At 47.8% G+C, this 19,651-nt stretch overlaps 1 protein-coding gene across 1 annotated transcript in view; it reads right to left on the bottom strand.

Annotated features, from left to right (window-relative positions):
- Nucleotides 1-19,651, bottom strand: part of LOC137418728 (filamin-C) — a 96,126-nt gene that overhangs the window by 33,934 nt on the left and 42,541 nt on the right. The window contains 11 exon segments of the mRNA XM_078770878.1: nucleotides 9,665-9,782; nucleotides 10,494-10,663; nucleotides 11,753-11,843; nucleotides 12,799-12,959; nucleotides 14,587-14,710; nucleotides 14,872-15,015; nucleotides 15,113-15,226; nucleotides 15,317-15,510; nucleotides 16,065-16,201; nucleotides 16,379-16,505; nucleotides 17,589-17,726. Coding sequence (XP_078627004.1) covers nucleotides 9,665-9,782; nucleotides 10,494-10,663; nucleotides 11,753-11,843; nucleotides 12,799-12,959; nucleotides 14,587-14,710; nucleotides 14,872-15,015; nucleotides 15,113-15,226; nucleotides 15,317-15,510; nucleotides 16,065-16,201; nucleotides 16,379-16,505; nucleotides 17,589-17,726 — 1,518 coding nt within the window.

Genomic DNA, 19,651 nt, shown 5'->3' with positions numbered 1-19,651 from the left:
CTAAAGTTTGCCAATGAACACCGAGGCAAAGACCAGCACTTCTGGAACAATGTGCTCTGGACAGATGAGTCAAAGGTAGAGCTATTTGGCCACCATACCAGAAGACATGTTTGGCGAAAACCAAAGACAGCATTTGACCACAAGAACCTGATACCAACTGTAAAGCATGGTGGTGGAAATATTATGGTTTGGGGCAGCTTTGCTGCATCAGGGCCTGGGCAGCTCACCATCATAGAATCCACTATGAATTCTTCATTGTACCAGAGGGTGCTTGAGGATAATGTGAGGCCATCTGTCGGGAAGTTGAAGCTCAACCGAAGGTGGACCTTGCAACATGACAATGACCCTAAACATACCAGTAAATCCACTAAGGAATGGCTGAAAAGAGAGAAATTGAGGGTTCTGGAATGGCCAAGTCAAAGCCTGGATCTAAATCCCATCGAGATGTTGTGGGGGGATTTGAAACGAGCTGTGCATGCAAGAAACCCCTCAAACATCGCACAGCTTAAATAATTCTGCATGGAGGAGCGGGCAAAAATTTCTCCCAGTCGATGTCAGAGACTGGTAGAGTTATAAGAAACGCCGACTTGAGGTTGTTTCTGCCAAAGGGGGCAATACCACCTATTAGAACCAAGGGTGTACTAACTTTTTCCACATGCAAAATTTGCATTTATGTTTATTTAAATTATACAATGGACTACAAAATGTAAATGTTTCATGATATTTGTTATATTATATTACCTTTATCTATCAATATTGTTGAAATGAAGAACAATTATCTGTATGTTGAAAAAGTCAAAACTTTACATGGGGTGTACTTACTTTTTCATGTGACTGTATGCATGTGTGTGCGCGCATAAACGGACTTGGCATTTAATATGGAATATTTTTTTTTTCTTGACTTGGGTTTACTTTCTTAACTCAGTACATCAATCTGGTGAGTTTCTTTTACACTTTGGTGATTTATTTGTTCAAAGAACCATGTCACTGATTGTCTGTCGCAGCAAGAAGTCAACAACAGGATTATATCACAGGTGGCGCGGCAAAATGTACGGACAGGTGCTTTTGATGATTGGCTTCACAGTCAGGTATACAAGGGTTGCTGCGTTCTGTATTAGTGGAAAACAACTGCTGCACGTCTCCAAAAGTTATTGCCGCTTCCTCTGGAGATGGTCCGTCAAATCGACAATGCTGTTTGTCATGGAGTGGTGGCTTTACGAAATTACGGCATGAACCAGCGTGCTATTGCTCAGCAGTATGGCATCACTCAAGGTCAGGTGTCAAAGATCCTGAAACAAAATGCTCAGCGGGGTGTCACTACTCCAATACCGAGGCCAGGACGTCCCCGCAGAACCACAAGGAGGGATGATCGCCAGCTGCACCGGTTAGTCCACAAAGGCCGTACCAAGGCAATAAAGGCTAATCGGCTTCGGGCTGAGTGGCAGCAACTGACAAATGTGCCTGTATCCAGAAGGCTAGTCAACCAACGACTGGTTCACGCAGGCTATCGTGCCAGGCGTCCCCTGAGAAAGCCACGCCTGACCAGATAACACCGCCAGCACCAATTGCAGTGGGCCAGAGAGCAGTCAATGGCAGCCAGGACACTGGAATCGCGTGATCTTCAGTGACGAGTCTCGATTTCTGGTCTATCGTCAAGATGGCCACGTCCTTGTGCACAGACAAGTGCATAAAGCCTACAACAAAGATTGTATTGTGCCAAGAGTCCAAGCTGGAGGTGGTGGGGTGACCATTTGGGCTGCTTTTCATGCAGGGGGCAAAACTGACCTGGTTGTTCTGAATGGAAACCTGAACCAGTTCAAGTACAGGGCCATTCTGGAAGAATCATTGCTTCCATTTGCTCGTGCAGCCTTTCGAGGAAACTGTCTTCCAAGATGACAATGCACGGCCTCATCGTGCTCACATGATCCAACACTTTCTTGCTGACCGTGGTGTAGAGCATATGGAGTGGCCTGCCACGTCCCCGGATATGAATCCGATAGAGAACTTGTGGGCAGAATTAACGCGTCAAATCGACCACTTGGACCAGCAGCCGACCTCTGTGTGTGAATTGCAGCAGGCTATTGTCACTGCATGGCAAGCTATTCCTGTCCAAACCTTGGCAAATCTCATGAACAGCATGCCTCAACGTGTACGTGCTCTCCTGAATGCTCATGGGGGTTACACGAAGTACTGAACTGTAATTTTACTGTCCGTAATCCCAGTCGTAATTTAACTTTTGTTAAAAAAAAAAATTAAGCTAATGTGCAAAATAAAGAGACACTTCTGGAAAACGTACAGAAGTTTAACAGTACTGTCCGTGAATTGAGTTTGATATCAGTCGACATCACTTTCAAGGATCAATTTATTTGTTTCGAATTGTCAAATGTGGTTTTTGTTTCTTTTAAAGGTCACATTAACAAAATCTAGAATGATTTCAACATAATTCCAATGAACTTTTGGTTCCAAGACATCTTGAAAAGTAAGTTCACCCGCACCAAAAAAAATTCCATATTAAATGCCAAGTCTGTGTGTGTATGTATGTATGTATGTATGTATGTATGTATGTATGTATGTATGTATGTATATATATATATATATATATATATATATATATATATATATATATATATATATATATATATATATATATATATATATATATATATATATATATATATATAGTCACGCAACCGCGATTAATACCACAGTTGCGGATGGCCAATTGCGAGGCTTTAACTCCCGAGGCGAGAACTCGATAGCGGATTCCAAATCAAACACTTAAAGTTAAACGCGCGGAATGGCGGACACAGCGAAGCTCCCCCCCCCACCGCCTTATCTATTAAAATCAAACACCCAGGAAACTGCATTCAGATATATACAGAAAATAATACAAGGATTTATTAATGAAAAGTAAAGACAGTGAAAAAGCCCACGCCGGTCAGAAGCCTAAATTGGAATCCCACACACAACAGATATCAAACACGATACGAGGGAGATTATGAATTACAAAAGAAACACGTCACGTCGTGTACAGTGTATGCGGATCCCGGGCTTATCCGTCTGTCGTCTTCTTGTAACACGGCCGCGCTCAGCCGCCACCAGGCCTTCTCCAAGCTCCGAGCCTCTCGCCGCCCACGAGGTCGGTGCACCAATCTCCAAGGCACCCAACGCAGGCCAGCGGCTCCACCCAAGATCGATCCCCACACGAAGCACGAAAAGACAGGAACGGGGAGAACGCAGGTGTGACTGCACGTCTTGTCCTTCCAACTCGCTCCGGGACTGGTCTCAACAACTCCTCCGGCTCAACTGAAGTGAACTCTCTGCGCGAGTGCTGGCAGCCAACTCTTCTGCAGAACTCTTCTCAACTGCTGCGCAACTAAGAGCATCAACCACAAGAGACCAAAAGCTGCACTGCCAGACGCCAGAGAGGCAAGAGAACCAGAGCCAAGAGAGCGTTCGGCGCTCCCTTAAATAACCTCGCTGGTGATGTCACGTCCCTTGGTGCGCCACCCAATCAGTGCCCTCCACCGAATCACAGGCCTGTAGTGTTGTGATAGCGCGTGGCACTCGAGGCCCATCGGAGGTGTAGCTGGCTGCGGCCATCATCGGCAGTGTCCTAGCCTGGTTTCCTGTCCGTTTGTTCCGAAGTCATTGTCAGGGAAAGGAATTATTTAATGTTGCGCTAGTGACCTATCTAATGTTTGTGGTCTGCAGTGCCATAATGGACAAAGGTTTGACTACTAGGTGAGACTCACAGGGGCGTTACCTTTAATCCCTCACTACTTAACACTCGAATCTCCAGGTAGATCCACAATCATACATCTTACCCCGACAAATGCCTAAACATCAAGAACTTATTACATGTAGAGCCCCTGTCACGACAGGCGAATACCTACCTATACAGATCTACCTAGCTCTAGATGTTGCTCTACCAAATTCATAACAATATATATATATATACATACATATATATACATATACATATATATAGTTGCGGTTTTGAGTTTTGTACAATAAAGGTTAATTTTCCCCCTCATAGTTTAGTCACATTACAACATGTAGCCTCGCGATAGTGCAGTTATCTCTTAGTATTTGTGAGCATAGTCCTTTTCCTGTGTTAGTTTTGCATTGAGTAGGATAATGAGTAGGTCCTTCATCGTTTCATTGCCTTATGCCGCCTACACCTCCTTGTGCTGCCTTTGGCTTTTTGGCGCGAATTAACATGAGGCAGGCCTGGCAGGTCGAGTCGGGATCGAATGAGGGCGGCGAAGAAGCTGCCGGTAAGCGCAAGCCGGCAATCAGAGCTCACAGGGAGTGGCTGCGGCAATGCGTCACAGGGCGTGGTTGGAACGTTCGAGAGGGCTCAGGGCGTGTCCATATAACCCGTTGCACAAAGCCCCCACGAGCAGTGCGGTGAGTTACGAGCAGTTCGGGGAGAGGTGAGCTTGTGCATTGAGCTATTGGAGAGGCGCGTATTGATGAGAGTTACGAGTTCGGAGAAAAGACGCGCATGAACCAAGTATAAGCGCCCGTATTAAAGTGACGCTCGGTTGAGCTTGAGGCCGAGGCTCTATTGCATTGGGTTACGCGAGTGATAGCGCGCCGGTTACTCAACGCGCTGTGGAAAGCCGCCGGGAGACGCGTACATTCCCTCCTGCCTCATCTGCCTCATCTGCCCTTTGTTCGAGAGATGCGCGATGAGGATCCCTTTCCACCACCTGCTTGCCATCTTCGCAGGATGTGCTGGGACCGTGGAAAGCACGCCAGGCCGCCGTTCCTGGACGACCACGGCAGCGCGTGAACATCATCCTGCCTACATTTCCCCTTTGTGTGTGTGATCAGGCCCGTGTCTGGGCTTAGCACAAGACTGTATAAGGCTGCTCTGTGTCTGTCTTCTACCAAATTGTACATATAAGTGTAAATAATAATTAATCCTGTTATTCCTTTATTCGACCGTCTCGTGTTTTCCATCATTGACTAAGCGTGGTACGAATAGAACCGCTCTAATCGGGTTCCAATATTAACGGTAACTGCACGGACCACGTGGTATGCAATCCACTCGGTGTACCCAAATTACACGTGGCTCGTGTGAGGCTCGTTTCCCCGCTTCCATGGCGGTGCAGGTATTTAGGTACATGCAAGACTTGTCCCGAAACCCTACCTTGTGTTTGCCCGGAAGGGGCGTTTCAAGTCTCGGTTATGCCGGCCCAGAAAGAACAAGGGGCTTAATCTCCCCTTGGTAAGGGTAGGAAGGGTGGCGGAAAACCGTAACAATATATTTATTTATATCTATATAAAACACAGTGTGCGTGTGTGCGTGTGTGTGTGTGTGTGTGTGTGTGTGTGTGTGTGTGTGTAATGTTACCGATAGACTCCTAAACAGAGGCTCACGTTTGATATTTGGCACAGACGTGGCCATTGAGCCTGGTAAGAACATGGCTGACCTAAAAATTTATTCCATAATATTTTTTAACCATATTTTTACCTCAGTGCATTTCAGCGAGGAATATTATGCAAGGAATCTGACTGGTCGCAGAGCAGCGCGCTGATTCGCTCAGAGCGATCACGTGATGTTCCTTGCCGCCATTAACTCAGTTACGCGTTCGCACGTATTTCAGAGCAAAAAGCGATTGCCTTTTTTCACATTTGAGCGACGAACATTGCCATTCACACCACATAGGTTTTTTTCCCTTTCATCTTTAGATCCATATTTTTTGCCATAACGTAGCGCATTATGGCTCTCTCGAGCTCGAGTTAGCCAATCACCTGGGAGCATGAGGCCACGTTGGCCACGCCCACGACACGACGCAGAGTTGCAATCGATCGCTCAGAGCGATCACGTGATGTTCCTTGCTGCAACTATATATATATATATATATATATATATATATATATATATATATCACTCAGATCCCTCACAATCGACCACCACCCCCCCCCCCCCCCCCTCCTACAATACTAAATATCACCCAGATCCCTTGGAATCGACCACCACCTCCTCCTACAATACTATTTGTGTCGATTTTGTGCGATATGAATTAAATTTTAATTCATATTTCGTGTTTACGAATTCCAATACGAAGGATTTCCCCTTTCCCCTTTCGATTTCGAATACGAATACGAGCTTGAGTCGAGAGGGCGAATGTACGGGTTGGGAATGTACAGGTCTCCCTTCCCCCGCCCGGCAACGCCGGTACTGGAGGGCGTGGGTCACAGGATCGGTGAGTCTCCAAAATCCGCTTTGTGCTCTTGCGAAGATGCAGGATGATGTCGCGATTGTTGTGCTGCTGTCCGACCATGAGAACTGCAACGTCATTCTTGACTGGCCCTCCCCTTCCGTCCTCCCCCACCCTCCATCCCCCCCCCCTCTTCTCCCATCCCCCCCCTCTTCTCCCATCCCCCCCCTCTTCTCCCATCCCCCCCCCTCTTCTCCCATCCCCCTCCCCTCTTCTCCCATCCCCCCCCCCTCTTCTCCCATCCCCCCCCCCTCTTCTCCCATCCCCCCCCCCTCTTCTCCCATCCCCCCCCCCTCTTCTCCTCCCCTCCCCCGCCCGGCAATGCCGGGTACTTCTGCTAGTGTGTGTGTGTGTATATATATATATATATATATATATATATATACACACACACAGACTTGGCATTTAATATGGAATATTATTTTTGTGGGGGTGAACTTACTTTTCAAGAGGACTTAGAACCAAAAGTTCATTGGAATTATGTTGAAATTATTATAGATTTTGTTAATGTGACCTTTAAAAGAAACAAAAACCACATTTGACATTTCAAAGCAAATAAATTGATCCTTGAAAGTGATGTAAACCGATATCGAACTCAATTCACGGACAGTACTGTGTTCAACTTCTGTACGTTTTACAGAAGTATCTCTTTATTTTGCACATTAGCCAAATTTATTTTTAATCAAAACAAAAGTTAAACTAGAACGGGCACTCGGTAGAGCGCATACCTTCGCCGCAGCTACTGTTCTGTACTTGGCATGGGAGTGTAGGGAACAGAACAACAAAAATACGATTTTGACCTTTTCGTGACCTTGACCTTGACCTTTGACCCGATTGCTCCCAAAATCTAATCAAATGTGTCCCGTATAATAACCAATCATCCCACCAAATTTCATGCAATTCGGTTGAATACTTTTTGAGTTATGCGAATAACATACACACACACACACAGACATACAAATAAATACACAGCGATCAAAACATAACCTTCCGCTTTTGCGAAGGTAATTACGACTGGGATTACGGACAGTAAAATTACAGTTCAGTACTTCGTGTAACCCCCACGAGCATTCAGGAGAGCACGTACACGTTGAGGCATGCTGTTCACGAGATTTGCCAAGGTTTGGACAGGAATCGCTTGCCATGCAGTTACAATAGCCTGCTGCAATTCACGCACAGAGGCAGGCTGCTGGTCCAAGTTGTTGATTTGACGCGTTAATTCTGCCCACAAGTTCTCTATCGGATTCATATCCGGGGACATAGCAGGCCACTCCATATGCTCTACACCACGGTCAGCAAGAAAGTGTTGGATCATGCGAGCATGATGAGGCCGTGCATTGTCATCTTGGAAGACAAAGTTTCCTCGAAAGGCTGCATGAGCAAATGGAAGCAATGTTTCTTCCAGAATGGCCCTGTACTTGAACTGGTTCAGGTTTCCATTCAGAACAACCAGGTCAGTCTTTCCCCCTGCATGAAAAGCAGCCCAAACGGTCACCCCACCACCTCCAGCTTGGACTCTTGGCACTATACAATCTTCGTTGTAGGCTTCATGCACTTGTCTGCACACTCGGACGCGGCCATCTTGACGATATACCAGAAATCTAGACTCGTCACTGAAGATCACGTGATTCCAGTGTACTGGCTGCCATTGACGGAGCTCTGGCCCACTGCAATCGGCGCTGGCGGTGTTGTCTGGTGAGACGTGGCTTTCTCAGGGGACGCCTGGCACGATAGCCTGCTTGAACCAGCCCTTGGTTGACTAGCCTTCTGGATACAGGCACATTTGTCAGTTGCTGCCACTCAGCCCTAAGCCGATTATCTGACTTGGTACTGCCATTGCGGACTAACCGGTGCAGCTGGCGATCATCCCTCCTTGTGGTTCTGCAGGGACGTCCTGGCCTCGGTATTGGAGTCGGGACACCCCTCTGAGCATTTCGTTTCAGGATCTTTGACACCTGACCTTGAGTGATGCCATACTGCCGAGCAATAGCACGCTGTTTCATGCCAGAATTTCGTAAAGCCACCACAAAATGGCAAACAGCATTGTCAAGTTGACGGACCATCTCCAGGGGAAGCGGCAATAACTTTTGTAGACGTGCAGCAGTTGTTTTCCACTAATACAGAACGCAACAACCCTTATATACCCGATTGTGAAGCCAATCGTCAAATGTACCTGTCCGTACATTTTGTCACGCCACCTGTGATATAATCCTGTTATTGACTTGTTGCTGCGACAGACAATCAGTGAAATGGTTCTTTTAACAAATAAATCACCGAAGCGTAAAAGAAACTCACCAGATTGATATACCGAGTTCAGAAAGTAAACCCAAGTCAAGAAAAAAAAAAAATTCCATATTAAATGCCAAGTCTGTGTATATATATATATATATATAAATAGCCGCCTTTGTAGGCCACTTTACCCCGCAGAGTGGGGGTTGGCCTTTTTTGGAGCAAAGTTTTACAGCCAGATGCCCTTACTGCAGGTTGCACAAGAGCAGTGGGCCAAACGTCGCCTTGCAACACACAGGTCGCCTCTTGCAACTGTTAGTCACCGGTTGCGACACAGGGAATTACCAGAGCTGGTACTCAATTTGCCGACCTGTCAATTTGGTGTTAATTCAGCGATCGACCGGGATTCGAACCAAGGATCCTATACATACATATTATATTAATATATATATATATATATATATATATATATATACACATCATAAAAGGTAGTGACATTTATCGAACTACATTAAGATGAAATAACTTCCTCAAATATTTACTCAATTGCAATAACCATCCATATGGTACCTTTCTCTTCAGAACAACTCTTCCTTTTGTATTGAAAACAATATGGTGGAAGGGTAACGTCATTATTTACCACTACATGGCAGTACCATCTAGAGATAGACATCATTCTGTTTCTTTGAAAATGGTGACGTTTCAACGAACCCCCGTCCCAACCAACTAACCCCCCCCCCCCATACCAACTAACTAACTAACCCCCCCCCGTCCCAACCAGCTACCCCCCCCCCGCCGTCCCAACCAGCTACCGCCGTCCCCCCGCCGTCCCAACCAGCTACCCCCCCCCCCCGCCGTCCCAACCAGCTACCCCCCCCCCCGCCGTCCCAACCAGCTACCCCCCCCCCCGCCGTCCCAACCAACTAATCCCCCCCCCCCGTCCCAACCAACTAACCCCCCCCCCCCCAACCAACTAACCGCCCCCCCCCCCCGTCCCAACCAACTAACCCCCCCCCCCCCGGCCCAACTAACCCCCCCCCCCGTCCCAACCAACTAACCCTCCGCCCATCCCCAACCAACCCCCGCATCCCAACTAACCCCACATGCCTCCATTTTGATTATCCACCATAACAGATTAAAATTTGCACAAATCCACAAAATTATTTCCGAGTAGCTTTCCCATCGGTATCCATACTCACTGTTCTCGAGACCATGCACTTGGATCTTTCCCAAATCTACAGGTGGAGCAACATCAACAGTGAAAGGACTGTAGGGGACCAGGTCTCCCCCATAAGTCACCGCTACAGCCATGGGACCCTGTCGAGCATCGGAAAGGGTGAGCGATCAAATGGTCATATCACACACCTAACATGCGACTACACAGGTGACCGATCGGGCACTCAATTTTGACATTGTTCATGTTCAATTCTGCTTTCAGTAGACACCATAATGGAAGCCTGCAAAGGGACCAGGAAACACCGTTTGATTGATGGACGACACATGGATTCTAAATCAGTGGAATAAGCACCGCAGACATCAACCCGATGGTTGTTGCTTTCAGAGCAAGACAGACGTGCCCCGCATCATAATCGGCTCAAAGTACAAATATTTACAACAACAATGCCCCACTCCGACCACCACCCGAACCTACAATATACGGAAGTAACGTCCCTTTACAAATTCGAACTATAAACAAGGAGAGTTCAGCAATTAAAGTTCAAATCAGAACGAAGACTCACACCTTCACTTTTTACCCAGGTTACCATATCTCCTGCAGCTGCCCCACTGAGCAGGTGACCATATATAAAAAAAATAAAGGTGGGACTAGGCCTTTAACCAGTCATATTACTAGCTTTGGCACCAATTGGTATCAGAAACCACAAGTGTCGATTCTTCACATCGCCAAGTCATCTCAAAGGTAGACCATGGTGACCCTTGGTCAATATGTATCCTCATCCCTGAATTAACCTGTCCTTGTAAAAATAAAATAGATTGAGAATCAAGAACATACATTTCTTTGGAACGCACCTGCTGCATCGGGGTGTAAGCGACCGTATGAGTCTGGTCCTCGTTGTCCTTCATGCTCATGTTCCGCACAGGGTTTCCTTTAGTAGATCCGGTGAACTGAACATCCAGCTTCGCCTGTCCTGCATCCTTTGTGGTCACGGTGAACTGAGTAGGTTGGTTCAGTTGCACACCTGTGGACAAGCACATGGAGCTCCGACAGGTGCACATGGACAACAAAATGCAAGACCGACACTCGCGGGAGATGTGTTCCTGAAAACGCCGCGAAAGTCGGGGAAACGTTTCAATGGTAAAAAGGGGGATAGGTTCCCAGCAGTTCGTGATTCATAAGATAAATATGAAAAGTTATTAACACGAATGCAAATAATTAGTTTCATTAAAATGTTTACAAATAAAAATACTGTAAACCTCTCCCAAATGTTAACTCGCACTTTTGCTATAAGTGTCATGTTATTTTAATCGAAAATAAACCGTTTGTTTTGCTTTGATCTTGCATCGTCCCCAAAAAACGCCCCCATCCCCCAGAGCGCCACCGTCCCCCAGAGCGCCCCCGTCCCCCAGAGCGCCCCCGTCCCCCAAAGAGCGCCCCCGTCCCCCAAAGAGCGCCCCCGTCCCCCAAAGTGCGCCCCCGTCCCCCATTGATAAATTATGGAAGAAACCAAGCAACCCCACTCCACACGTCAAAACCCAACTATAATCTTACATGATTTGGGGATGCACATTCATGCTCGAAACATGACAACCTAATGAAAAGCTTCCATTTAACCTTCACATGTTCAGAATCTTGGCACAATGGAGCAAACGTGGACGTCACTGAAACTCCAAAACAGACATACCAGAAATAGTACTACCTTGGGTGGTAGCCAGTATTACAAAATCACATGACAAAGAGTACGACATGTTGGGATCAATAAAAATTCCAAAAATGAAATTATAAAGTGCATTTTCAAGACCTCCTCAACAATACCCACCGGAGGTGGGCCGACGAGCATACTTGGGGCAGCAGTGCCCACTATTACAAATTAACAGCATAATTCAACCTACTTCCTTAAACTTGTAAATTTCTCCAACGAGACACCGATGACATCAGAGCAGCAAGCTGGAGCACCAATCATACTACAAAAATTACTACATCCTCCACTATTCCATTACACACAGCTCTTCAAATTACTTCCACCCACAGACAGCGGATTGAACAAAAAGTGGCACAGGTGCACCCGATTGGTACAACTAAAATTGGACCTCAATCACTTCCAACCTACCAGTCTTGCTGATACCAGGACCTTCGGCTTTGACTTTGTGTACGTCGTGGGATGGATCCACTTTGATGCGATATGGGCTGTTGGGAAGCTCCTGAGAATAAAGTATGCAGGCATTGTCATCTGTATGACTGTACAAGTGAACATCATGAAGCCACCTTGACCCCTTCATTGGAGATGTGGAGATATAGATATATGATAGTGATGTAGATATAAGTTTCCTTTCTGCTTTACAGGGTAAATGAGGATCAAAAGCAAAACTTTTGGAACGACATTTGCAGGAAAGACCACAAAACAGAAAATCAAATGAACCAAATCAAATGTCAAAATTTAACTCATGAAGAAGCGCAGAAGCACGAAGAAGCGCAGAAGCGCGAAGAAGCGCACAAGCGCAAAGAAGCGCACAAGCGTGAAGAAGCGCGAAGAAGCGCACAAGCGCGAAGAAGCGCACAAGCGCGAAGAAGCGCACAAGCGCGAAGAAGCGCACAAGCGCGAAGAAGCGCACAAGCGCGAAGAAGCGCACAAGCGCGAAGAAGCGCACAAGCGCGAAGAAGCGCACAATCGCGAATAACCGCACAATCGCGAATAACCGCACAATCGCGAATAACCGCACAATCGCGAATAACCGCACAATCGCGAATAACCGCACAATCGCGAATAACCGCACAATCGCGAATAACCGCACAATCGCGAATAACCGCACAATCGCGAATAACCGCACAATCGCGAATAACCGCACAATCGCGAATAACCGCAAAAGCGGGAATAACCGCACAAGGGCGAATAACCGCACAAGGGCGAATAACCGCACAAGCGCGAATAACCGCACAAGCGCGAATAACCGCACAAGCGCGAATAACCGCACAAGCGCGAATAACCGCACAAGCGCGAATAACCGCACAAGCGCGAATAACCGCACAAGCGCGAATAACCGCACAAGCGCGAATAACCGCACAAGCGCGAATAACCGCACAAGCGTGAATAACCGCACAAGCGTGAATAACCGCACAAGCGTGAATAACCACACGTTGCTATCGAAGCAGCCTCACCTCATCTGCAAACAGCACCATGATCGTGTAACGCCCTGCTGCTAGTGGCGTGTACTTCACCAGGAATGTGTCGTCATCGTTTTTGATGATATCAAAGTCGATATCAGTCTCGCTGGGTCCCAGCACACCAGAGGCACACTTGATGCCAACACTGACGTCACCTACACAAAAAAAGATTTTTTTTTTTTTTAAAAACATGCAATAAACCTCCATTCGTGACTGCACAAAACTGCAGGTCGACTCGTACCAACCGAATATTACAGCACACGAGCACCAATCCTTACCTGGACTTGAACTCCCGTCCAAGATCCTCAGGTGTGCTTACAGACACGAGGTATTTTGCTTACATGTCAAGCATTTATCTCTATTCCCAAATTATGTTCAAATGCTCACGTGACCAGGTGCAGTAGTACAACCTTTGGGTTCCTCAGCCATATCATGAACCATATTGGTTGAACAAGTTTCCAAAATGGCTTCGGGGTCACCTTTGAATGGCTCTGAAAATAGTTTTGGTTTTGTTCATAACAATGGACAAGACATTTGTCCACTGCCAGGTGCGCAATTTGCTGGTGATGCCACATCCCTGGAAACAATAAAGTCTTTGGCCCTCAGGATAATTAGGCACTCAGCAGGAAGCTGGTAAACAATGCTGGCTCCGTCACTGCTGAGCTAGTTTTGCATTCCCCAACACTTGGGCCCCTTCCGTCTCACCCTCAGTCTTACCACATCTCCTAGGTCCACCTTTCGTCTCACCCTCAGTCTTACCGCATCTCCTTGGTCCCCTTCCGTCTCACCCTCAGTCATACCACATCTCCTTGGGGGCCCCTTTCGTCTCACCCTCAGTCTTACCACATCTCCTAGGTCCACCTTTCATCTCACCCTCAGTCTTACCGCATCTCCTTGGTCCCCTTTCGTCATCCTCAGTCTTACCACATCTCCTTGGCCCCCTTTCGTCTCACCCTCAGTCTTACCATATCTCCTAGGTCCACCTTTCGTCTCACCCTCAGTCTTACCATATCTCCTTGGCCACCTTTCGTCTCACCCTCAGTCTTACCGCATCTCCTTGGTCCCCCTTCCGTCTCACCATCAGGCATACCACATCTCCTTGGCCCCCTTCCGTCTCACCCTCAGTCTTACAACATTGCCTTGGCCCCCTTTCGTCTCACCCTCAGTCTCACCACATCTCCTTGGTCCCCGTTCGTCTCACCCTCAATCTTACAACATCGCCTTGGCCCCCTTTCGTCTCACCCTCAATCTTACAACATCGCCTTGGCCCCCTTTCGTCTCACCCTCAGTCTTACCGCATCTCTTTGTTCCCCTTCCGTCTCACCCTCAGTCTCACCACATCTCCTTGGTCCCCTTTCGTCTCACCCTCAGTCTTACAACATTGCCTTGGCCCCCTTTCGTCTCACCCTCAGTCTCACCACATCTCCTTGGCCCCCTTTCGTCTCACCCTCAGTCTTACTGCATCTCCTTGGTCCCCTTCTGTCTCACCTTCAGTCATACCACATCTCCTTGGGGGCCCCTTGCATCTCACCCTCAGTCTTACAACATCGCCTTGGCCCCCTTTCGTCTCACCCTCAGTCTCACCACATCACCTTGGCCCCCTTCAGTCTCACCCTCAGTCTTCCCAAATCTCAAAACACATTCACGTTGTGACCAATTTTCCGGTCCATGCTTCCTGCCTCTCTCCTGCGCCCCCCTACCCCCCCCCCCCCCCACACCCACCCCACACACATCCAATCTTTTGGCACCTTCTCTCCTACCAGTGGTGAAGGAACATCTCACCCTCTCCAGCTTCGGAGCAATCCACCGCGAAGCTCGTGGGTTCATGAGCTTTCACACCAGTTCGCTCGACTCCCTGTCCCGACACCTTGACCCTCTGGGGGTAACTACCTTTGCCGATTTTAACCTGCAATACAAGGCCTCGGTTTTGACTGCACGCATCCATTTCATTTCATGAATTTCCAGCAATTGCAGAGAAAGCTACAAATGCCACAGTAATTATGGCATTTCAAAGCTTCTGTGGAAAGCACACGGACAGCAAAGCATCCCCAGGAAGGAACAACTCACCCGGAAGGGGCTGCTGGGCACGTTCAGCGCTCCCCACGTGACTACGACGGTGTGCTTGATGGGTTTTTGGGGCGTGTAGCGACAGGTGTACATACCATCTCCATGGTCTTCGACCTTCACCGGCACCCGAGTCCCATCCACATCCTGAACGAACAGGAAAAAATAAATAAACCAATCAAAATCACACCAGATGATCACGGTCCAATCACGGTCAACCGTTCCCAGAACAGAGGAAACAAACCTGTGCAAAGGCCTGAAGAGAAGCCTTTCCAGCCCTTCTAGCATCCACAGTGAACTCCAGAGGTTGACCCACCACGTTACCTGTCGGCTCGACACCTTTCCCGAAAATTCGAACCTGAAACGACCGGCAAGGCAAAGCTGAAGGTACCGCACAAGGTTCAGGTGCGTGATCAAAGTACCAGTTTCACCAACAGACGGATCAAACCTTGTCTGGGTGGAAGGCCGTGTCGACGGGCAGGACGTCCACAATGAACGGACTGTCCTTGATTTCGTCGTCATCGCAGACCACGTGGATGCCGTAAGATCCAGGCTCCGTGGGCCAGTACTTCACGTCACAGGAACCGTCGCCCACGTCCGTGCAGTCGATGGTACATTGAGATGGACCCTCGATGGAAAACCCTGTCGAGATCAAAACTGTCATGGCGGCGTGATGGACGATGGCAAATTCAAACATTTCAAATCAAAAGGTCACCAAATGAGGCCTGCTGGATGTCCATCCACCTGGGTGTAGCGTCTGCCGGCATTCGTTGGTGAATGCCAGAGATCACACGGGGTCCTTTGCAAAGTTTAGGAGACTTATCACCGGCATCCTGAACAAATTACAAATTCTTATTCTAACCTGCAGGGGGCGCTGCATCAGCAAATGCTGAATCAAGATGGCCGAATGGATTAAATTTTAATGATTTTACCGATGAAGGAAAGCCAACAAAGGCTTTTAAGGTGTACAATGAATCAATTCCATTCTCAACCCCAGGGCCAGAGAAGTAAAGTGTTGGAGCACATTCAATTTAAAATGGAATCCATTAAACTATTCGATTGGCCATTCTGGTGAGTGAAACCACACAAGGTGAGCATAGTGAACACGAGGGTCATGCATCCGACATGGCTCTTAATGGTTTCCATGTCGAGCAAGGACAGCCCAACTAGCTTCGTCATGGCATGACCGTGCTCACCAAGTGCACCAACGTCGGTTCCCACGGCCTCCACCACAAAATCACTCGATTTGCCCACCATGCCGGAACTGAGGCCAGGACCCCACGCACGGACCTTCTGCTTTCCCGCCTCTGGTCCCACGTCCACAGTAAACGGGCTGCGGGACAATGGGGGGGGGGGGGGGGGGGATGATCCAAAAAAAAAAAAAGTCCTCAATCACCATTTTTGGGAGAAGTTGCAAGGTAGATAGATCAACTAGCGCATCAAAGACTGGATTTTATGCACACCTGGACTAGTGATTGGATGGCGTGTATAAGGTCAAAGGTTGCCTTACCTGCCAGTGATGTGCTGTCCCGCCCAGGTGACAGAAACGGTGTGCTTTCCAACTGTTGTAGGTTTGTATTCGCAGGCATGTAGGGTGTCACGCATGGTCTTCTGTTTTATAGGTTCCTCAACACCACCTTCGGAGAATACCCCACGAGGGAAGATCTTAGAGCAAACACCCCGAGGAATCGGGCACTGATAACTTGGACAACATTCAAGGTACCACATAGTCATTGTTAAAAGGTCATGTTTCCTCCCCAAGGCCAAAGGTCTACCCGCAATCTGATTGGCCCTGCAAATGGTGTCAGAAATGAAGGAAACCACTTGCTGTGGTTCCCACCATGTGACTGGTTGGTGGAGGATAAATAACCCATCATGTGAACATTGGTTGGTGGAGGATAAAGAGCCCAGAATGTGACATTGGTTGGTGGAGGATAAAGAGCCCAAAATGTGACTGGTTGGTTGGAGGATAAAGAGCCCAAAATGTGACCACATTGGCTGGTGGAGGATAAAGAGCCCAAAATGTGACCACATTGGCTGGTGGAGGATAAAGAGCCCAAAATGTGACCACATTGGCTGGTGGAGGATAAAGAGCCCAAAATGTGACCACATTGGTTGGAGGATAAAGAGCCCAAAATGTGACCACATTGGTTGGTGGAGGATAAAGAGCCCAAAATGTGACATTGGTTGGTTGGAGGATAAAGAGCCCAAAATGTGACAACATTGGTTGGTTGAAGGTTAAAGGTCCCACCATGTGACAACATTGGTTGGTAGAGGTTAAAGGTCCCACCATGTGACAACATTGGTTGGTGGAGGTTAAAGGTCCCACCATGTGACAAAATTGGTTGGTAGAGGTTAAAGGTCCCACCATGTGACAACATTGGTTGGTGGAAGTTAAAGGTCCCACCATGTGACAACTTTGGTTGGTGGAGGTTAAAGGTCCCACCATGTCACAACATTGGTTGGTGGAGGTTAAAGGTCCCACCATGTGACATTGGTTGGTGGAGGATAAATGTCCCACCATGTCCTTTGCGAGAAGTGAGCGAGTAATCACCAAAACCCGAGACTTACAAACTCATTCTCACAAACAGTTTTACCAAATCCAAAAATCTGGCCTTGGTTATCAACCACAACCCTATAGACTGGACCTTCCACTAAAATTATACAAGCGCCACCACTGAAGTGGAATTCCAGCCCCAAACGGATGAAAAAGCACTCACTTGGTCTCTTCAGGTTCACCTTCAGGTCGCCAGAGCCCGCACCTTCCGTGAGCACGGAGAAGTCAGCAACCTCGGGTATACGAACACCCTTCGCCTGAAGGCCACGACCAGTAGCACGACAAGCGTCAGCTTTGCTCGCTGGAAGGTACACGAGCACAAGGGACCTCAATGATGAGCAAATACCATTTTAGAGTCTGAGAACATACAGGTATCTGGGTGTACCGCACACAACACCTTTTGTAACCATTTCAAGCAACTCGCGTAATGGAAATGTGAAAATGGCGGCTGCAGACCACCTCAGTGATAGGTAAACCAAGGTGACGGGACGTTTCAAACATGAGCGCTTCTTCAAAGCAAGATAAAGACCTGAGCTTTGAGAAAAGGTGCATTTGCATGGATGCGGATCGAGGGAGGGGCGGACATGTCGGAGTTCACAGGTCAAATAGAAACGTTAGGGATGACTGGGAAAGATGGGGTTCACTATTTTAATGGAGGGTCAGGATGTGATGGTGGGTGGGATAGATTGGGTTCACCATTTTAATGGAGGGTCAGGATGTGATTGTGGGTGGGATGGTGGGTGGGATAGATGGGTTCACCATTTTAATGGAGGGTCAGGATGTTAGGGTGGGTGGGAAAGATGGGGTTCACTATTTTAATGGAGGGTCAGGATGTGATGGTGGGTGGGATAGATTGGGTTCACCATTTTAATGGAGGGTCAGTATGTGATGGTGGGTGGGATAGATTGGGTTCACCATTTTAATGGAGGGTCAGGATGTTAGGGTGGGTGGGAAAGATGGGGTTCACTATTTTAATGGAAGGTCAAAAGGTGAGGGTGGGTGGGAAAGTCGGTGTCCAACAAAGATCGCACCTTCAAACTTGTCTCCCTCTAAAACCTGGTGACCCCTTGTCAAGTCTGTCTCAGGTGTATGCTCCCCTTCCGTCCATCTCTTCAAAGAGCACCACAGCCGACTCCTCTCGTGAGAAGGCCGAATGTCTCGATTCTGTATTTACTTCCAAATTACGTGTCCCTAACCCCTCACTCTCGGTACCCATCCTTCCTCATCATACCCACTGCTCATGGACTCCTTCCTCGTCATACCCACTGCTCATGGACTCCTTCCTCGTTATACCCACTGCTCATGGACTCCTTCCTCGTCATACCCACTGCTCATGGACTCCTTCCTCGTCATACCCACTGCTCATGGACTCCTTCCTCGTCATACCCACTGCTCATGGACTCCTTCCTCGTCATACCCACTGCTCATGGACTCCTTCCTCGTCATACCCACTGCTCATGGACCCCATCCTCGTCATACCCACTACTCATTGACTCCATCCTCGTCATACCCACTGCTCATGGACTCCATCCTCATCATACCCACTGCTCATTGACTCCATCCTCGTCATACCCACTGCTCATGGACTCCATCCTCATCATACCCACTGCTCATGGACTCCTTCCTCATCATACCCACTGCTCATGGACTCCTTCCTTGTCCAAGGTTATTTACACGCTCGACCCCGATTATGCAACTGGACCGGACGTAATCATCTCATTCCTCCGCCATCTCATCCCTCCCCAACCCCCCTTATCCCACCTCCTCCCGTACCTCTCCCTTCTGGCGTGCACAGTATAGCGACATGTAAAGTCCATCTCATCTCATCCCTCCCGTCCCCTACCCCAGACCCTCCCCTCATATTCCCGTTACAAAGTACCTCGATGTGACGTGGCAATATTTTTACCTTTGCTAGTAAAAAATAGTGTATTTAAAAATTAAAGTGGAGAACAAAGTCAAAAAACGAAATGGAAATAAAAAAGGCAAAGGTGAAAAGGAGAAAAAGATGAAAAGATTAAACATTCAAATGAAGGGAGAAAGGAAGATTTTAGAGGAGGAACACAAGTGAATGGATCGTTCAACAACAAAGGATAAAACTCATTCCCCATTTTTCTGCCAACACAGAACAACTTGTCCTTGGAAAGACCTTATCTTGTCGTCTTTTCCTGGTCGTCTGCCATATCCTGAAGGACAAATTGAACCAAACACGAGACATGCGTGGTGGTG

This window comes from Myxine glutinosa, chromosome 1 (assembly GCF_964187855.1).
Source record: "Myxine glutinosa chromosome 1, kmMyxGlut1.1, whole genome shotgun sequence".
In the NCBI taxonomy this organism is placed as follows: domain Eukaryota; kingdom Metazoa; phylum Chordata; class Myxini; order Myxiniformes; family Myxinidae; genus Myxine; species Myxine glutinosa.
This window is presented reverse-complemented; position numbering and strand designations above follow the sequence as displayed.